This window comes from Narcine bancroftii, chromosome 6 (assembly GCF_036971445.1).
Source record: "Narcine bancroftii isolate sNarBan1 chromosome 6, sNarBan1.hap1, whole genome shotgun sequence".
Lineage (NCBI taxonomy): Eukaryota > Metazoa > Chordata > Chondrichthyes > Torpediniformes > Narcinidae > Narcine > Narcine bancroftii.
The window spans coordinates 253,814,204-253,830,197 of NC_091474.1; the positions used below are offsets into that span (position 1 = coordinate 253,814,204).

The 15,994-nt window shown below is 46.4% G+C and overlaps 1 protein-coding gene across 1 annotated transcript in view; it reads left to right on the forward strand.

Moving 5' to 3' along the window:
* The first annotated feature begins 254 nt into the window (after positions 1-254).
* The window catches only part of LOC138737263 (kinesin light chain 1-like), a 70,980-nt gene continuing 55,240 nt past the window's right edge, over positions 255-15,994 (forward strand). The window contains 2 exon segments of the mRNA XM_069888005.1: positions 255-329; positions 12,504-12,754. Of these exon segments, the coding sequence (XP_069744106.1) occupies positions 12,515-12,754 (240 nt within the window). The 5' untranslated portion in view covers positions 255-329; positions 12,504-12,514.

A 15,994-nucleotide genomic window follows, 5' to 3' on the forward strand; every position in this document is an offset into this window, starting at 1 on the left:
TCATTTTCTCCAGGGGAACACACGCATTTCCTCATTCCATCAGGCTACATCCAGAGAGGAATCGGACTTCCAAATAACTGCGGCTAATTTCCTGGCCATCGCCAGTGCAGTTATAAGAAATTCTAATTGGTGCTTGGACAGTTTCCTTTTAGGTCTTACATCCACAATATTTCCTGGGAGAAACAATTCTGGACTTTGTGGTAGTTGTTTCCCAATAATCTGGTCTAATAAAATTCTTAAATGTTCCCAAAAAGGTTTCACTTTAGAGCACGACCAGGCAGGATGTAAAACGGTTCGCATTTCTCCACTGCATCGAAAGTGTCTATCAGGTACATTTGGATTTAATTTGTGTGATTACTTCAGGGTAAGATCTAGGTGATGAAAGGAGTTATATTACACCAGCCTGTATCTTACATTAATTGTACAGGTCCTTCAGTCCTGACATTAATTGGCCAGTTCTTGTCACCAATACTAATACTCAAGTTTGATTCCCATCCTTAACCATATAACAATTACAGCACAGAAACAGACCAATTTGGCCCTTCTAGTCCACACTGATCCAAGTACCCTGCTCTAATCCCACTTACCAGCACTCTACCCATATCCCTCCATGCCCCTCCCATCCATATACTTATCCAACTCTTTCTTAAATGACAAAATTGACCCTGCCTCCACCACCTTTCCCGGAAGCCCATTCCACACAGTAACCACTCTCTGATTAAAGAAGTTCCCCCTCAGGTTACTCCTAAACCTTTTCCCATCAACTCTCAACCCATGACCTCTTGTATCCATCTCTCCTACTCTCAATGGGAAAAGCCTTTCCACATCAACTCTATCCATCCTTCTCATTATCTTAAACACCTCGATTAAATCCCCTCTCAGCCTTCTACGTTCCAAGGAATAAAGACCTAATTTGCTCAATCTCTCCTTGTATTCCAGATGCTGAAACCCAGGCAACAGTTTTTTAAATCTTCTCTGCACTCTCTCTATCTTGTTAATATCCTTCCTATAAATCGGTGACCAGAACTGCACACAGTACTCTAAATTTGGCCTCACCAATGCCTTGTACAGTTTCACCAATGCCTTGTACAGTTTCACCAATGCCTTGTACAGTTTCACCAATGCCTTGTACAGTTTCACCATTGCCTTGTACAGTTTCACCAATGCCTTGTACAGTTTCACCAATGCTTTGTACAGTTTCACCAATGCCTTGTACAGTTTCACCAATGCCTTGTACAGTTTCACCAATGCCTTGTACAGTTTCACCAATGCCTTGTACAGTTTCACCAATGCCTTGTACAGTTTCACCAATGCCTTGTACAGTTTCACCAATGCCTTGTACAGTTTCACCAATGCCTTGTACAGTTTCACCAATGCCTTGTACAGTTTCACCAATGCCTTGTACAGTTTCACCAATGCCTTGTACAGTTTCACCAATGCCTTGTACAGTTTCACCAATGCCTTGTACAGTTTCACCAATGCCTTGTACAGTTTCACCAATGCCTTGTAGTTTCACCAATGCCTTGTACAGTTTCACCAATGCCTTGTACAGTTTCACCAATGCCTTGTACAGTTTCACCAATGCCTTGTACAGTTTCACCAATGCCTTGTACAGTTTCACCATTGCCTTGTACAGTTTCACCATTGCCTTGTACAGTTTCACCAATGCCTTGTACAGTTTCACCAATGCCTTGTACAGTTTCACCAATGCCTTGTACAGTTTCACCAATGCCTTGTACAGTTTCACCAATGCCTTGTACAGTTTCACCAATGCCTTGTACAGTTTCACCAATGCCTTGTACAGTTTCACCAATGCCTTGTACAGTTTCACCAATGCCTTGTACAGTTTCACCAATGCCTTGTACAGTTTCACCAATGCCTTGTACAGTTTCACCAATGCCTTGTACAGTTTCATCAATGCCTTGTACAGTTGTACTCAGAGTTTAGGAGAATGAAGTGGGGGGGGGGGGGGTCTCATAGAGACAGTTTGAATATTGAAAGGTTTTGACAGAGTGAATGCGGATAAGATGTTTTCCTTGATGGGCAAGTTGGGGACAAGGGGTCATAGTCTTAAAATTAGAAGTTATCCAATCAAAAAGAGAAAAGGAAGAACTTCTTTAGTCAGAGGTCGTGAGTCTGTGAAACTCACTGCCGCATAAAACAGTGGAGGCCAGATCACTGGGAGTATTTAAACAGGAAGTGGATAAGTATCTCATTTGTATCAGGGGATATGGGGAAAAGGTCATTGGAAGTAGGGGTGAGTTTAGCTTAGCGCATAGTCACGGAACAGACCCGATGGGCCTAGTGGCCTGCTTCTGTTCCTTTATCTTGTGAAGTTCAATGATATAACCATATAACAATTACAGCTTGGAAACAGGCCATTATGGCCCTTCTAGTCCATGCCGAAACTGTTGCACTCTGCCCTTGTTTTGATTTATTTAACTTGTACCTGGGAGTGCCCAACTGGAGTAAGGAATATGTTGCAGATGTGAACTTCCTTGTGTTCACCTTTCGAACCAGAATCTCTATTTCACTGCACTCTGGAAACATCATGGATTGAATTCCATCTGCCACTTCTCCGCCCAATTCTGTATGTCTATCCTGTTGTAACCCATGACAACCTCCTACATTATCTAGCATAGTTCCAACCTTTAAACCTACTGACACACCCTCCACCAAGTCACTTGTGACAGGTGACCTGTTCTGTATGAGCTGCTACAACATCATACTGGTAATCAGTATGTGCTCTTGCTTTACTCCCTCTCTGTCCCATTGTCTTTCCCAGAACATGACAACACAGAAACAGGCCCTTTGGCCCTTCCAGTCTGTACCAAGCTATTATTCTGCCTAGTCCCACTGACCTGCACCCAGTCCATAGCCCTCCATACCCCTCCCATCCATGGACTTTTCCAAATTCCTCTTCAATGTTAAAACTGAGCCCACATTCACCACTTCAGCTGGAAGCTTGTTCCACCCCCACCCCCACCCCTCCCTCTTTGTGTGAAGAAGTTCCCCCTCATGTTCCCCCTAAACTTTTCTCCTTTCACCCTTAGCCCATGTCCTCTAGTTTATATCTCACCCACCCTCGGTGGAAAAAGCCGACCTACATTTACTCTGTCTGTCCCCTCGTCATTTTAAATTTCTCGATCTAATCTCCCCTCATTCTTCTTTGCTCCAGGGAATAAAGTCCTAACCTGTTGAACCTTTCCCTGTAACTCAGTCCCTGAAGTCTGGGCAACATCCTAGTCAATCTTTTCTGCCCCTTTCTACCTTATTGAGATCTTTCCTGTAGTTTGGTGACCAAAACTGTAACACAATCCTCCAAATTGGGCCTCACCAATGTCTTGTAAGCAAAACTTTGATTTATGAAGGTCAATGTTTCAAAAGCTCTCTTTACAACCCTGTCCACCTGTGATACCACTTTCAGGGAATTCTGTATCTGTATTCCCAGATCCTTCTGTTCTACCCCACTCCTTAATGCCCGACCATATACCGTGTATGTCCTTTCTTGGTTTGTCTTTCGAAAATGCAACACCTCCACTTGTCTCCATTAAACTCCATTGGCCATTTTTCAGCCCGTTTTCCCAGCTGGTCCAGATCCAATGCAGAATACATATTGCTGAGTGGCACTTCCACAGGGGTACTCTGCACTGGCACTCACCCTCCTTTCCTCACAGTCATCCAATTCCCTGACTCCTGTCTTCGAGGGGTGACTGTCTCCCAGGGCAGTTAAACCCTGGGGAACAGCCCTGAGACTCCATTCCCCGCTCTCCTGGGTCCACACCAGTGGCAGGGTGCCCCCGGTTACTGAATGTGGTGTTCCTTCCACTAGAGCACACAGTCAGACACAACTACTCCATCCATCTTTCATCTCCTGCCCCGTCTACCCCTCTGTCCATATCCCCCCGTCCATCTCCCCCCTTCGACAGTCTCTGCCCAAACTCCCCCTCTGTCCATCTCCCCCCTTCGACAGTTTCTGCCCAAACTCCCCCTCTGTCCATCTCCCTCCCCGCCATCCATCTCCCCACTTCGTCCATCTCATGCCGTGACTCACCTCCATCCATTTCCCCCTCCATCTGTCTCCTGCCCCATCTCCCCTCCATCCATTTTCCCCTCCGACTGTCTCCTGCCCCGTCTCCCCTGCATCCATTTCCTCCTCCATCTGTCTCCTGCCCCATCTGCTGACCCAGTATCACCCATACCACCTGGCCCACCCACACCTCTGTCCCCCAAACTCACCTGTGACCCTCACCCCTGTAATTCCCAACTCTACCACAATCCCAGTAACCCTAACCCCTTTAATCCCACCCATGTAACCTTGCTCCCACCTCTTTACCACCCCCACTGTAACCTCCTCCCCCTTGTCACAACCTAAACCCCTGATCCATACACCTGAAGCCTCCTTGCCACCCCCCCGCCCCTTGAGCCATAGAACATTACAGCAAAGAAACAGGCCCTTTGACCCTTCTAGTCAGTTCCAAACCATTTTCCAAATTGGCCTCACCAGTTCCTGTACTCAATACTTTGATTTATGAAGGCCAAGATGCCAAAAACTTTCTTTACAACCCTGTCCACCTGTGACACCACTTTCAGGGAATTCTGTATCTGTATTCCTAGATCCCTCTCTTTTACCCCACTCCTCAGTGCTGCCCGACCATTTTCCACGTACGTCCTTTCTTGGTTTGTCCTTCCAAAATGCAACACCTCACATTTGTCTCCATTAAACTCCATCTGCCATTTTTCAGCCCGTTTTCCCAGCTGGTCCAGATCCCTCTGCAAGCTTTGAAAACCTTCCTCACTGTCCACAACGCCTCCAATCTTAGTGTCATCTGCAAACTTGCTGATCCAATTCACCACATTATGATAGATAACAAACAATGGTCCCAGCACCGATCCCTGAGGCCCCACTAGTCACAGGCCTCCAGTCTGAGATGGAATTGTTGCTCCTGGCAGGAAGGATTTAAAAAAAAGATCTGGTCTGAAGATGAAAGATTGTAGAGGTGAGAGGTAGAGGGATGTGGGGGTCCTGATGTATGATTAGCAGAAAGCTGGCTGGAATTCAGGTACACAAAGCTTACTTTATTCTCATGGAATATTACAGAACCTGTAATGTTACATGAAATTGCCTTTTGCCTGCTGTAAGGCAGACAATGTTGGTATTGCCTGGTGCCCCTCACAGTACGAGAGCTAAACCGTGTCCCTTCAATGGCACCGAGTGTCGGTGGGTGTTCATTCAGCCTCTGCAGCCGCACGGACTCCCGTCCAATCCACCGGCCGCCCAAGCTCCCGATCCAGAATCCTCCAACGAGATCAGGAGCCTTCAGTATCCAAGGCCTTCCGGAGTCCTTCTTGCCCTCGGCACCCTCTCGAATCCCAACTCTGGTACTGGGTTCCCATGAGCCGGTCTCTAGCAGCCTGTGTGGGTCCCACAGTCCTGACCCCTTGCTGGTCCACTGCCATGATCATCATCTCCTCTTCTCCTTCTCAACGGGGGAGGGGGGGTGTTCTCCCCATTACTAATGCCCTGCGTCGATCCACTGCTCTGCTCCCCTGGAGTCTGCAACCCCTGTGGCCTCTGCCAGGCACAGGCACTGCCATGTTGGACACCAGTCCCACGGTTGCAAGATTTGAGTTACCAACACTGCCGGCTCCTCTAACAGGCTGTTTAATGCCTGTACAGAATCGTCAGCATTAAGAGCAGGGGGATGGACCGCTCAGAGCAACGCTGTATCTCTGCTCTCCTTGTTCAACACTAGTGGCAAAGCAGCTCTGGTAATCCCAGGAGTTTTCTTTGAATCAGGAAGGGAAGAAAATGTCTGTGGCAGGGTAGCTGTAGACCATGTTTGGAGGTTGTGTGGGTGCAGTCTGTGTCTGTACAGGAAGGACAGAGGCTTGGATTTCTCTGCTCATGTAGCACGTGGTTGAGGGAGAGTTTCTGCATGAGGGGTACTTGCCCAGACAGAAATGTACGCGTTCCTTGGGCGTGTTGACAGGTGGGAGGGAGAGGGTGTTTCCTCTCGTGGAGATTATCAGACTGGTGGTGTCCCACGCAGAACAGGATGGGATGACGGTCCTGAGGGGCAGTGGAAATGGGAATCTGGATGGTTGTGCGGTGATGGGGAGCAGATTGGTGGATAAAAGAGGATGTGGGTTGCAGTCCAAGCCAGACCAGCAGTAATCACTGGGGCATAAAGACCATGTTCTTCTCTCTCCCACTCAAATGACTATGTTCCCTCTCTGACTTCCATGTCTGCGCAGTTACCAGACCCACAACTCAGGTGTGTCTCTGCCCCTCCCTCCCTCCTTTCTTCCCCCTCTCTCCCTGAGCAATGTGATGTAATGGGCCTTTCCCTTGAGTGGGGTGTGGTGCAGTCTGCCTGTTCTGTCCAAGGAGCAGACTGCAGTGTATCCTGAACTGTGCTGTCAGAACCATGTGTTGCTTCACGGTGTAAGCTGCTGGGTGAGTGGGGGAGGACACCTTTGAGGGAGGGGATCTTCCAGGGTGAGGCAGTCTGGTGTACGGAGCATCTCCCTCTTGACCTGGGGACCTCCTTCTCCGTGGAGTTGTGCCCCTTCAGAGCTGTGGGGGCTTGAAATGTTCATTGATTGAGAGATTCCTGACTCTTGATGGAATTGAAGGGAGTGAGGGGACAGGCCATAGAAATACCTGGCCATTCAGCCCCCTGAGCTGTTCTGTTCACTCAGATCATTGCAGTTGTAACATCCTCTCCCAACTCGCTCCCTGTAAATACATTTAAATATCTGCCAATCTCCACCTTTAATATTGTGTTGTACATCAGTGGTTTAGATGATGGAATGAGTGGCTTCGTGAGTGGAGGAGCAGGTCGCATAGAGAGGATAGAAGGACTGGGACAGACGGGGAAAACTGCGGGCAGAGAAGTGGCAAATGAAACTATGTTGGAAAGTGCTCGCTCACGCACTTGGGCAGATTATTCCTAAATGGGGAGAAGCTGAAAATCCCCAGATGCAAAGGGGCCTGGGAACCAGGTGCAGGAGTCGGTTGGTGAACTAGCAGGGTGAGTTGGTGGGGAAGAATGAGAAACGGTGACTTGGTTGGTCGTTTCCCCTTTGAAGCTGGCAGACGGTAACATCCAAGTCCTGCCGACGTCAGTAAACCTGCCCTACATGGCTGTGGTTGGACATTTTGTGCCATCCAAGCGGAATTGCGACCGGGCTCATTGCGTTCACTGGTTGTTCTTTGAAGTCTGGTGTTGGTAACACTGTTGTTCATTTAAAATTGAGAAGTATTTCACTGCTGCGATCAGGGAAAACGGGTTAGGGTTTAATAATGTTCTTTTTTTCGAAACTTTATTTATTAATTTTAACATATGAAGAAAGTAAGTAATTCACGTACAGAAAAAATACAAAATAAAGTAATACAAGTACAAAGTAACAAAGTTAATACAATACCAATCTCAGCATCTCCCCCTAACAACTAAACACTAAGACTAAAAAAAAACCTATTTTTAACCCCTAAACCCCCCCTCCCCACCCCACGATAAAGAGTAAAGAATTAATACTATTAGTATAATAAAAAAAATATATATATATCTTTAAAAAAATATCGATATATATAAAAAACAAAAAAAATTAATTAAGTATTAATTATTAATCCAAATAATTTTTATTATATAAGAATATATATGAAAAAAACAAAAACAAAAAGAACTTAAAATAATTATAATTAAAAAAAACTTTAAAAAAAGAAAGAAAAATAAACATATATAGAAAAAATATAATAAAAAAGTTTTTTTAAGAAAAAAAAATGATTAATTCAAACTTATTTAAATTGTTTATAATCAATAAATGGGGTCCCCTTTAACTCGTAAAAAGACATCTTATCTTGTGGAGAAAAAGATATTCTTTCCATAACCAAACAAAACTTCATCTCTGAATACCACCTATCTAAAGACAATACATTTCTATTCTTCCAAGTAATCGCTATACTTGGAAGAATTGCTACACTGCCAGCGCTAAGTAAAAAAGAGATCTGGTAATTATCTAATTCTAAATCAATCAACGGTTGCATATTCCCTAATAAAAATATATCAGGGTCTAATACAATATGAAGATTATATAGATTATTAAATACAGATTGAATACCTTTCCAAAATTGTTGTAACCGATCACACAACCAAACAGCATGTAAAAAAGTACCAGAAACCTGATCACAACGAAAACAAAGATCTGACTTACTAAAACCAAGTTTTTTAAATTTTTCGGGTGTTAAATATAATTGATGTATAAAACTATAATTGATCATCGCCAATCTAGCATTAATCAATTTTCAAACACTATTACGGCAGATTTCAGACCAATCTTCTTCAGTTATTGTTAAACTTAAATCTTTTTCCCATTTCATTTTATCTTTATCCCGATCTATTTTACTTTCACTTTCCAACAAAATACGATACAAACCTGATATATAACCCTTTTTTGGAAATGAGAGCACATATTTCTCAAAATCAGTTTCAGACAGTAAATTCATTTGACAACCGCATACCTGTTTTACAAAAGATCTTAACTGATAATACACAAATATAGAATAACCACTTATATCAAACCTCTTTTGCAATTATACAAAAGAACAAAAATGACCTTCTAAAAAAAGTCAGATAAATTATGTATTCCTTTCTCCTCCCATTGTTTCAAAATAGTATTAGATACCGTGAAAGGAACAAGTTGATTATTATATAATGGTAATCTTCCCGACCACTTATTTTTCAATCCCATTTTATGTAATTTACTTGTCCATAAATTCATTAAATGTTTCAATATTGGTACATCATAAGTTCGTAACAAATTTTTATTCCATCGAAATAAAAATTCATTCGAAAATTTTTCAGAAATAACTGCCAATTCTATCTGTGCCCAACTAGGCGTTTCTTGTGTGGCCATTAATACGCTAAGAAATCTAAATTGAGCTGCTTCATAATAAAATTGATAGGTAGCCGTAACCCTCCAAATTGAAAATCCCACATCAATTTTTTCAACGCCACCCTAGGAAATTTTCCTTTCCACAAAAAACCCCTAATTACTTTATATAAATCCTTAAGGGTTTAATAATGTTCTAAGTGGGATAGTCTCTGTAAAATGGTGGCCACGCCAGGATATGGCGTGAGTAGGGAGGTTATGATGAAATTGTATAAGGCATTGGTGAGGCCAAATTTGGAGTACTGTGGACAGTTTTGGTCACCAAATTATAGGAAAGATAGAAACAAAATAGAGAGAGTGCAGAGAAGGTTCACGAGAATGTTGACAGGATTTCAAGGTTTGAGTTCCAGGGAAAGGTTGTGCAGACTGGGGCTTTTTTCTCTGGAGCGTATAAGATTGAGAGGGGACTTGATCGAGGTGTTTAAGATTTTAAAAGGGACAGACAGAGTAAATGTGGATAGGCTTTTTCAATTAAGAAACGGGGAGATTCAAACTAGAGGACATGGTTTAAGATTGAAGGGGGAAAATTATAAGGGGAACATGAGGGGAAATTTCTTTACGCAGAGGGTGGTGGGGATGTGGAATGAGCTTCCGGCAGACGTGGTCGAGGCGGGATCATTGGTTACATTTAAGGAAAGACTGGATCGTTACATGGATAGGAGGGGACTAGAGGGGTATGGACCGGGTGCTGGTCAGTGGGACTAGGAGGGTTGGGATTTGTTACGGCATGGACTAGTAGGGCCGAACTGGCCTGTTCTGTGGTGTAAGTGGTAATATAGTTATATGTTGGCTGCCTGTTGTCATTTAGACAGTCACCAATTTATTCCAAATTATATGTTCAGCACTTTGGATCAACATGCGTTGTGTTCAATGGGTAAAAAATAAACTACAACAACATCTGGCCTTCACTTCCAGAGGAATCGAGTATAAGAGCAGGGATGTGATGTTGGGGGTTTATGAGGCCCTGGGGAGACCCCACGTGGATATTCTGAGCAGTCTGGGGCTCCTCAGTTAACAAAGGATGTGCTGGCATTGAAGAGGGTTCAGAGGAGGTTCACAAGGATGATTCTGGGAATAAAGGGTGATCACATGAGGGACGTTCGACAGCTCTTGGCCTGGACTCATTGGGGTTTAGGGGAATGAGGGGGGGAGGGATCTCATTGAAACATTTTGAATGTTGAAGGAATGGACAAAATAGATGTAGAAAGGTTGTTCCCCCACGGTGAGAGAGTCTGGGACAAGAGGGCACAACTTCAGGATTTAAGAGCTTTTGCTTAGAACAGAGACATGGAGGAATTTCTTCAGCCAGAGGGCGGTGAATCTGTGGGATTTGTTGCCACAGGCGGTGGCGGAGGCCGGGTCACTGGGGGTATTTAAGGGAGAGATTGACAGGTTCTCGGGAGACAACTGGGCTGTGTGGGGAAATGGATCAGCTCATGATTAATTGGTGGGGCAGACTTGATGGGCTGAGTGGCCTGTTTATATTCCTATGTCTTATGGTCTTGCCCTCGCACCTCTCCAAGAAGAAGATTCCAGAGCTTCTCCCTGTCGGTCAGAAATGGGTGTTAATCTATACCCCACAGGAAGCCCCCACCTCAGCATCTACCCTGTCAGTCCCCCTCAAAACATGTACCCTCTGGTAGGATCCCATCTCACTCTGCTGGACCCAAACTGTCCACTGTACTCTGGGGAGGGAAGCGGGGGGAGACACAGGTAGGGTTATCTATCTGGAGAGCTTCCTCCACCAGCTCCCTTGACCACCCTCTGAGTGATGGAGGAGACTGTCCGCTCCCTCGTCAGTCTCCATGCCCTCTGGATTGGGGCACTTCCCATTCTTTCCCCGACAACTGGGGCACGGTAAAACAACAACACCATCTATACATTTGCTGGCGATGCCACGGTCGTGGGATGTATAGAAAGGGGACAAGTCAGCATTCAGAAGGAGGACTGAAGCCACAACCTCGCACCCACTGTCAGCAAAACCAAGGAGCTGATTGTTGACTTCAGGAGAAAACCAGAATCGAGTTCATTCTCATTGGATTGTACAAGTCCAACCCGACGAAACAGCATCTCCAGTCCTGGGGGCAAAACACACAGACACACACACAGATCGATAAACAATACACACCCAGGACAAGAATTCCTGCAAGTAAATAAACATTGTTTCATAAATATGAGGGTCTCAGGTGGTCATTCAGCATTCTCCCTGCCTATGGGAAGAAGCTGCTCCTCAGCCTGGTGGCGCTGGCTCTGATCCTCCTGGATCTCTTCCCCAAAGGGAGCAGCTGGAAGATGCTCTGTACGGGGTGGAAGGGATCCTTAATGATTTTGCCCGCCCTCTTCAGACAATGATCCCGGTAGATCACGTCGATGCGGGGAGGGAGACTCCAGCGATCTTCTCGGCCACTCTTGTCCCTGTGGATTGACGCCCGATCCATTTCTCTGTTTGACCATCCCCACACTGTGATGCAGCCGGCCAGGACGCTCTTGATAGAGGCTCCTGTAGAAGGTTGATGTGATGGTGGCCGGTGGCCTTGCCCACTTCACTCTTCTCAGGAAGGGCAGTCACTGTTTCACCTTCCTGACATGTGAGGAGATGTTGTGTCCACAACAGGTCACGAGTTCAGTGAGAGAGGGGTTCGATCTAGACATCATTGGAAATCAGGGGTGGAGAAGGGGAGAAAATTGCACCTCTTGGGAGTCACTATCTCGGAGGATCTTTCCTGGACCCAATACACCAATGGCATCGTGAAGAAAGCACGTTAGCACCTCTACTTTCTCAGGAGATTGCGGAGGTTTGGGACGACACCAGAAACCCTGGCTAATTTCCACAGAGCTGTGGTGTGGAAAGTGTGCTGACTAGCTGCATCACAGTCTGGTACGGGGGACACCAACACCCCTGAGTGTAAAGCCCTCCTAAAGGTAGTGGACACAGCCCAGGACATCACCGGCAAAACCCTCCCCACCATCAGGAACATCTCCAGGGAACGCTGCCGTCGGAGACCAGCAGCAATCTTCAAGGATCCACCCCACCCAGCACACACTCTGTTCTCGCTGCTGCCATCAGGAAAGAGGTCTAGGGGCCACAAGACTCGCTCCACCAGGTTTAGGAACAGCTGCTCCCCCTCCACCATCAGACTCCTCAAAGACAAACTCAGTCAGGGCATCATTTAAGGATCTGACGTGCACTTTATTGATTCAAGTTTTTTTTCAGTATTGCACAGTTTTTGTGGGGGCCTGGACTTCCTCGCCAGGGGTGGTGGTGGAGGCTGGAACATTAGGGGCATTTAAGGGACTATTAGACAGGAATGTGGATGGAAGAAAAATAGAGGGTTATGGGGTAGGGAGGGGTTAGTACTTCTGAGAAGAAAGATATGGATCAGCACAACACTGAGGGACGAAGGGCCTGTCCTGTGCCCTAATGTTCTATGTTTGTATTTCTCTCTTTTGCACACCTGCTTTTCTTTGAGATCAGTTTACAGTTACTGGTAAGTAGAGATTCTGCCTGACCTGCATTGATGTGATGCCCTGTTCTTGAACGTTGACAGGCTGCCACGACATGTCCACCATGGTGCACCCAGCGGAGGGCAAGTTGAGCCAGGAGGACATCGTCAGCAACACCAAGCTGGTGATGCAGGGCCTGGAGGCACTGAGGAACGAGCACAATTCTATCCTGCACAGCCTCATGGCCACCATTAGGTGCCTGAAGAAGGATGAGGAGGCAAGCCTGGTCCACGAGAAGTCCGGCCTCATCCGCAGGTCGGTCGACATGATCGAGCTGGGCCTGGGCGAGGCACAGGTAGGGGGAGGAACGGGAGGGTGAAACACTGGTAGGGGGTGTGGGGGTATGGGGGGGATGCAGAACCCGGAGGGGTGGGGAGCACGAGATGGTCTGGGGAAATAGGAGTGGGGAGCGCTGGGATGGGGTGGAACCCCGGGGGGTTGGGGTGCGCGAGGGGTTCAGGGGAACACTGGGGATTAGGAACTGTGGTTTGGAAGCAGGTGGGCTGAGGGGGAGCGTTGGGGAGGAGGGTCAAGGTGAATGGAGAGAGAGGGGTAACACTGATGGGATAAAGGTAGAGAGGGTAACTATAGTGGTAAAGAGTCTAGGGATAATTGGAGGGGGTAAAAGTGGGTGCAGTGAGGATGACAGGCAGTGGGCCAGATGTCGAAGGGTATCCGGGAAGGGAATTGAATGAAGTTACTACTTCCAAGGGAAGAGGTGCTCAGAAAGCTGAACGGTCCAAGGGTGGGTGCATCTCCCGGATCAGATGGATGACACCCTTGGGTCCTGAAAGAGGTAGCGGGAGAGATTGTGGAGGCTTTGGAGATGATCGTTCAGGACTCAGCAGATTCTGGTCTGGTCCCAGAGGACTGGAAAATCACAAATGCCAGCCCAATATTCAGGAAGGGAGGGGGCAGCAGAAAGGACTGGAGAACAAATTTTTCAAAAGATTTGCTTCCTGAAATAAGTGGGGGATGGTGATCAACAACTTCAAGCTGAACACCAAGATAATTTCAGATTTGCTGAATCACATAGCAAGGTGGAGAAACATTAAATTAACTTTTATTGAATTCAGCAGGTTTAATCACATCGTGACGCTGACACCTTGCATTAGTTTAACTGACCTAAAAATATTTTGCCACTGACTTTCATTGGTACTCAGCATCTGATGCCTCTCCTGTCAGTGTCCAACAACATTCGGCCAGCATTGATGGATTCCAGTTACCCTGATACCACTTTTCCATGCTTGCAATGTCCTGGTGAAGCCTTTCACCATGTTCGTCACTGACTGCACCAAGATCATATATAAAACATTCATGGAATTCTGCAGCACAGGACAGGCCCTTTGGCCCTCCATAACCCATATATTCCTTCCTAAAAAATATGTTAACCCCTCCCTACCCTGTATCCCTTTATTTTTCTTCCATCCCTATTCCTGTCTAAGAGTCTCTTAAATGCCACCGATGTTCCAGCCTCCACCCACATTCCAGGCCCCCACAACTCTGTTTATAAAAAAAATAAAAAAATAAAAAATCTTCCCCCGATGTCTCCCCTAAACTTCCCTCCCTTCACTTTGTACACACGTCCTCTGGTGTTTGCTGAAACTACCCTGGAAAATAGGTGCTGGCGTCCACCCTATCTATCCCGCTCAGAATCTTGTCGCCCTCCATCAAGTCTCCTCTCATCCTTCTACGTTCCAGAGAGAAAAGTCCCAGCTCTGCTCACCTGGCCTCATAAGACTTGTTTCCCAATCCAGGCAACATCCTGAGAAATCCCCTCTGCCCCCTCTCCACAGCTTCCACATCCTTCCTGTAATGAGGTGACCAGAACTGAACACAATTCTCTAAGTGGGGTTTCACCAGAGATTTGTAGAGCTGTAACATGTCCTCTCTACTCCTGAACTCAATCCCCCTATTAATGAATCCCAGCATCCCATGGACCTTCTTAACTATCCTATCAACCTGTGCGGTGACCTTGAGGGATTTATGGATTTGGACCCCAAGGTCCCTCTATTCATTCACACCCTTCAGTAACTGACCATTAACCCTGGACTCAGCCTCCTGGTTTGTCCGCCCAAAATGCATCACCTCACACTGATCCGGATTGAACTCCATCTGCCACTTTTCTGCCCAACTCTGCATCCTGTCGATATCCTCCTGTAACCTTCGACAACCTTCAGCTCCATCCACAACTCCTCCAAACTTCGTATCATCCGCAAACCTCCTGACCCATCCATCCGCCTCTTCACCCAGGTCATTTACAAACATCGCAAAGAGCAGGAGGTCCCAGAACAGATCCCTGCGGCCCCTCCACTAGTCACCGACCTCCAGACAGAAAACTTTCCTTCCACTACTACTCTCTGCTTTCTACAGACAGGCCAATTTTTTATCCACACGGCCAAAGTTCGCATGATCCAGTGCCTTGTGACTTTCTGGATGAGTCTCTTGTGGGGAACCTGGTCAAATGCGTTGTTAAATCCACGTCGACCACATCTACCACCCGACCCTCATCAATTTCTCTTGTTACCTCCTCAAAAAACTCAATTAGACCCATGAGGATCGACCTTCCCTTCACAAAGCCCTGCTGACTATCCCTGAGTAGACTGGACCTCTCCAAATGCTCATAGACCCTGTCCTTAAGAATCCTCCCCATTAGTTTCCACCCCACTGACATCAGACTCACCCGTCTAGAATTCCCAGGATTCTCACTATTACCTTTTATAAACGAGGCAACTACATTTGCCGTTCTCCAATCCTCCGGCACCTCCCCTGCGGCCAAAGAGGATTCAAAGATCATCGCTACTGCCCCAGCTATCTCTTCCCACCCTTCCCACAGCAGTCTGGGGTTCATCACGTCCGGCCCCAGGGACTTATCAATCTTGATGTGTTTAAGAAGATCCAACTTCCTTAATCTCCACATTGTCCAGGACACAGGCCCGTTCACTTCCAAGCTCACCCTGATCAAGGTCCTTTTCCCTTGTGAATACTGATATAAAGTTTTCATTTAGACCCTCCCCAACCTCCTCCACCTCCAGGCACATGTTCCCTCCTTTATCCTTTAGTGGCCCCACCTTCATTCTCATCATCCTTCTGTTCTTCACATACACATAGATCACCCTGGGGTTCTCCTTAATCCTACACATCAAGGCCTTCTCCTGCCCCCTTCCTTAAGCTCCTTCCTGGCTACCATGTACTTCTAGTGAGCCCTTCCTGTTTCCTGCTTCCTATATCTAATGTTTGCTTCCTTCGTCCTCTTGACGAGTTATCTGACCTGTTTCGTCAGCCATGGTTCCCTTTTCCAACCATCTTTTCCCTGTCCCAGTGGGACAACCCTATCCTGAACCCAGCACAAATGGTCCCGAAACCTCCTCCACGTTACTTCTGGGCTTTCACCCTTAAACATCTGTTTCCAATTTATTCTCACTAGTTCCTGCCTCGTCCCTTCATAATTAGCCCTTCCCCAGTTAAACACTTCCCCAGTTTGGCTGTTTTTATCCTTTTCCACGGCTATGTTGAAGTTCAGGGAGTTGGGGTC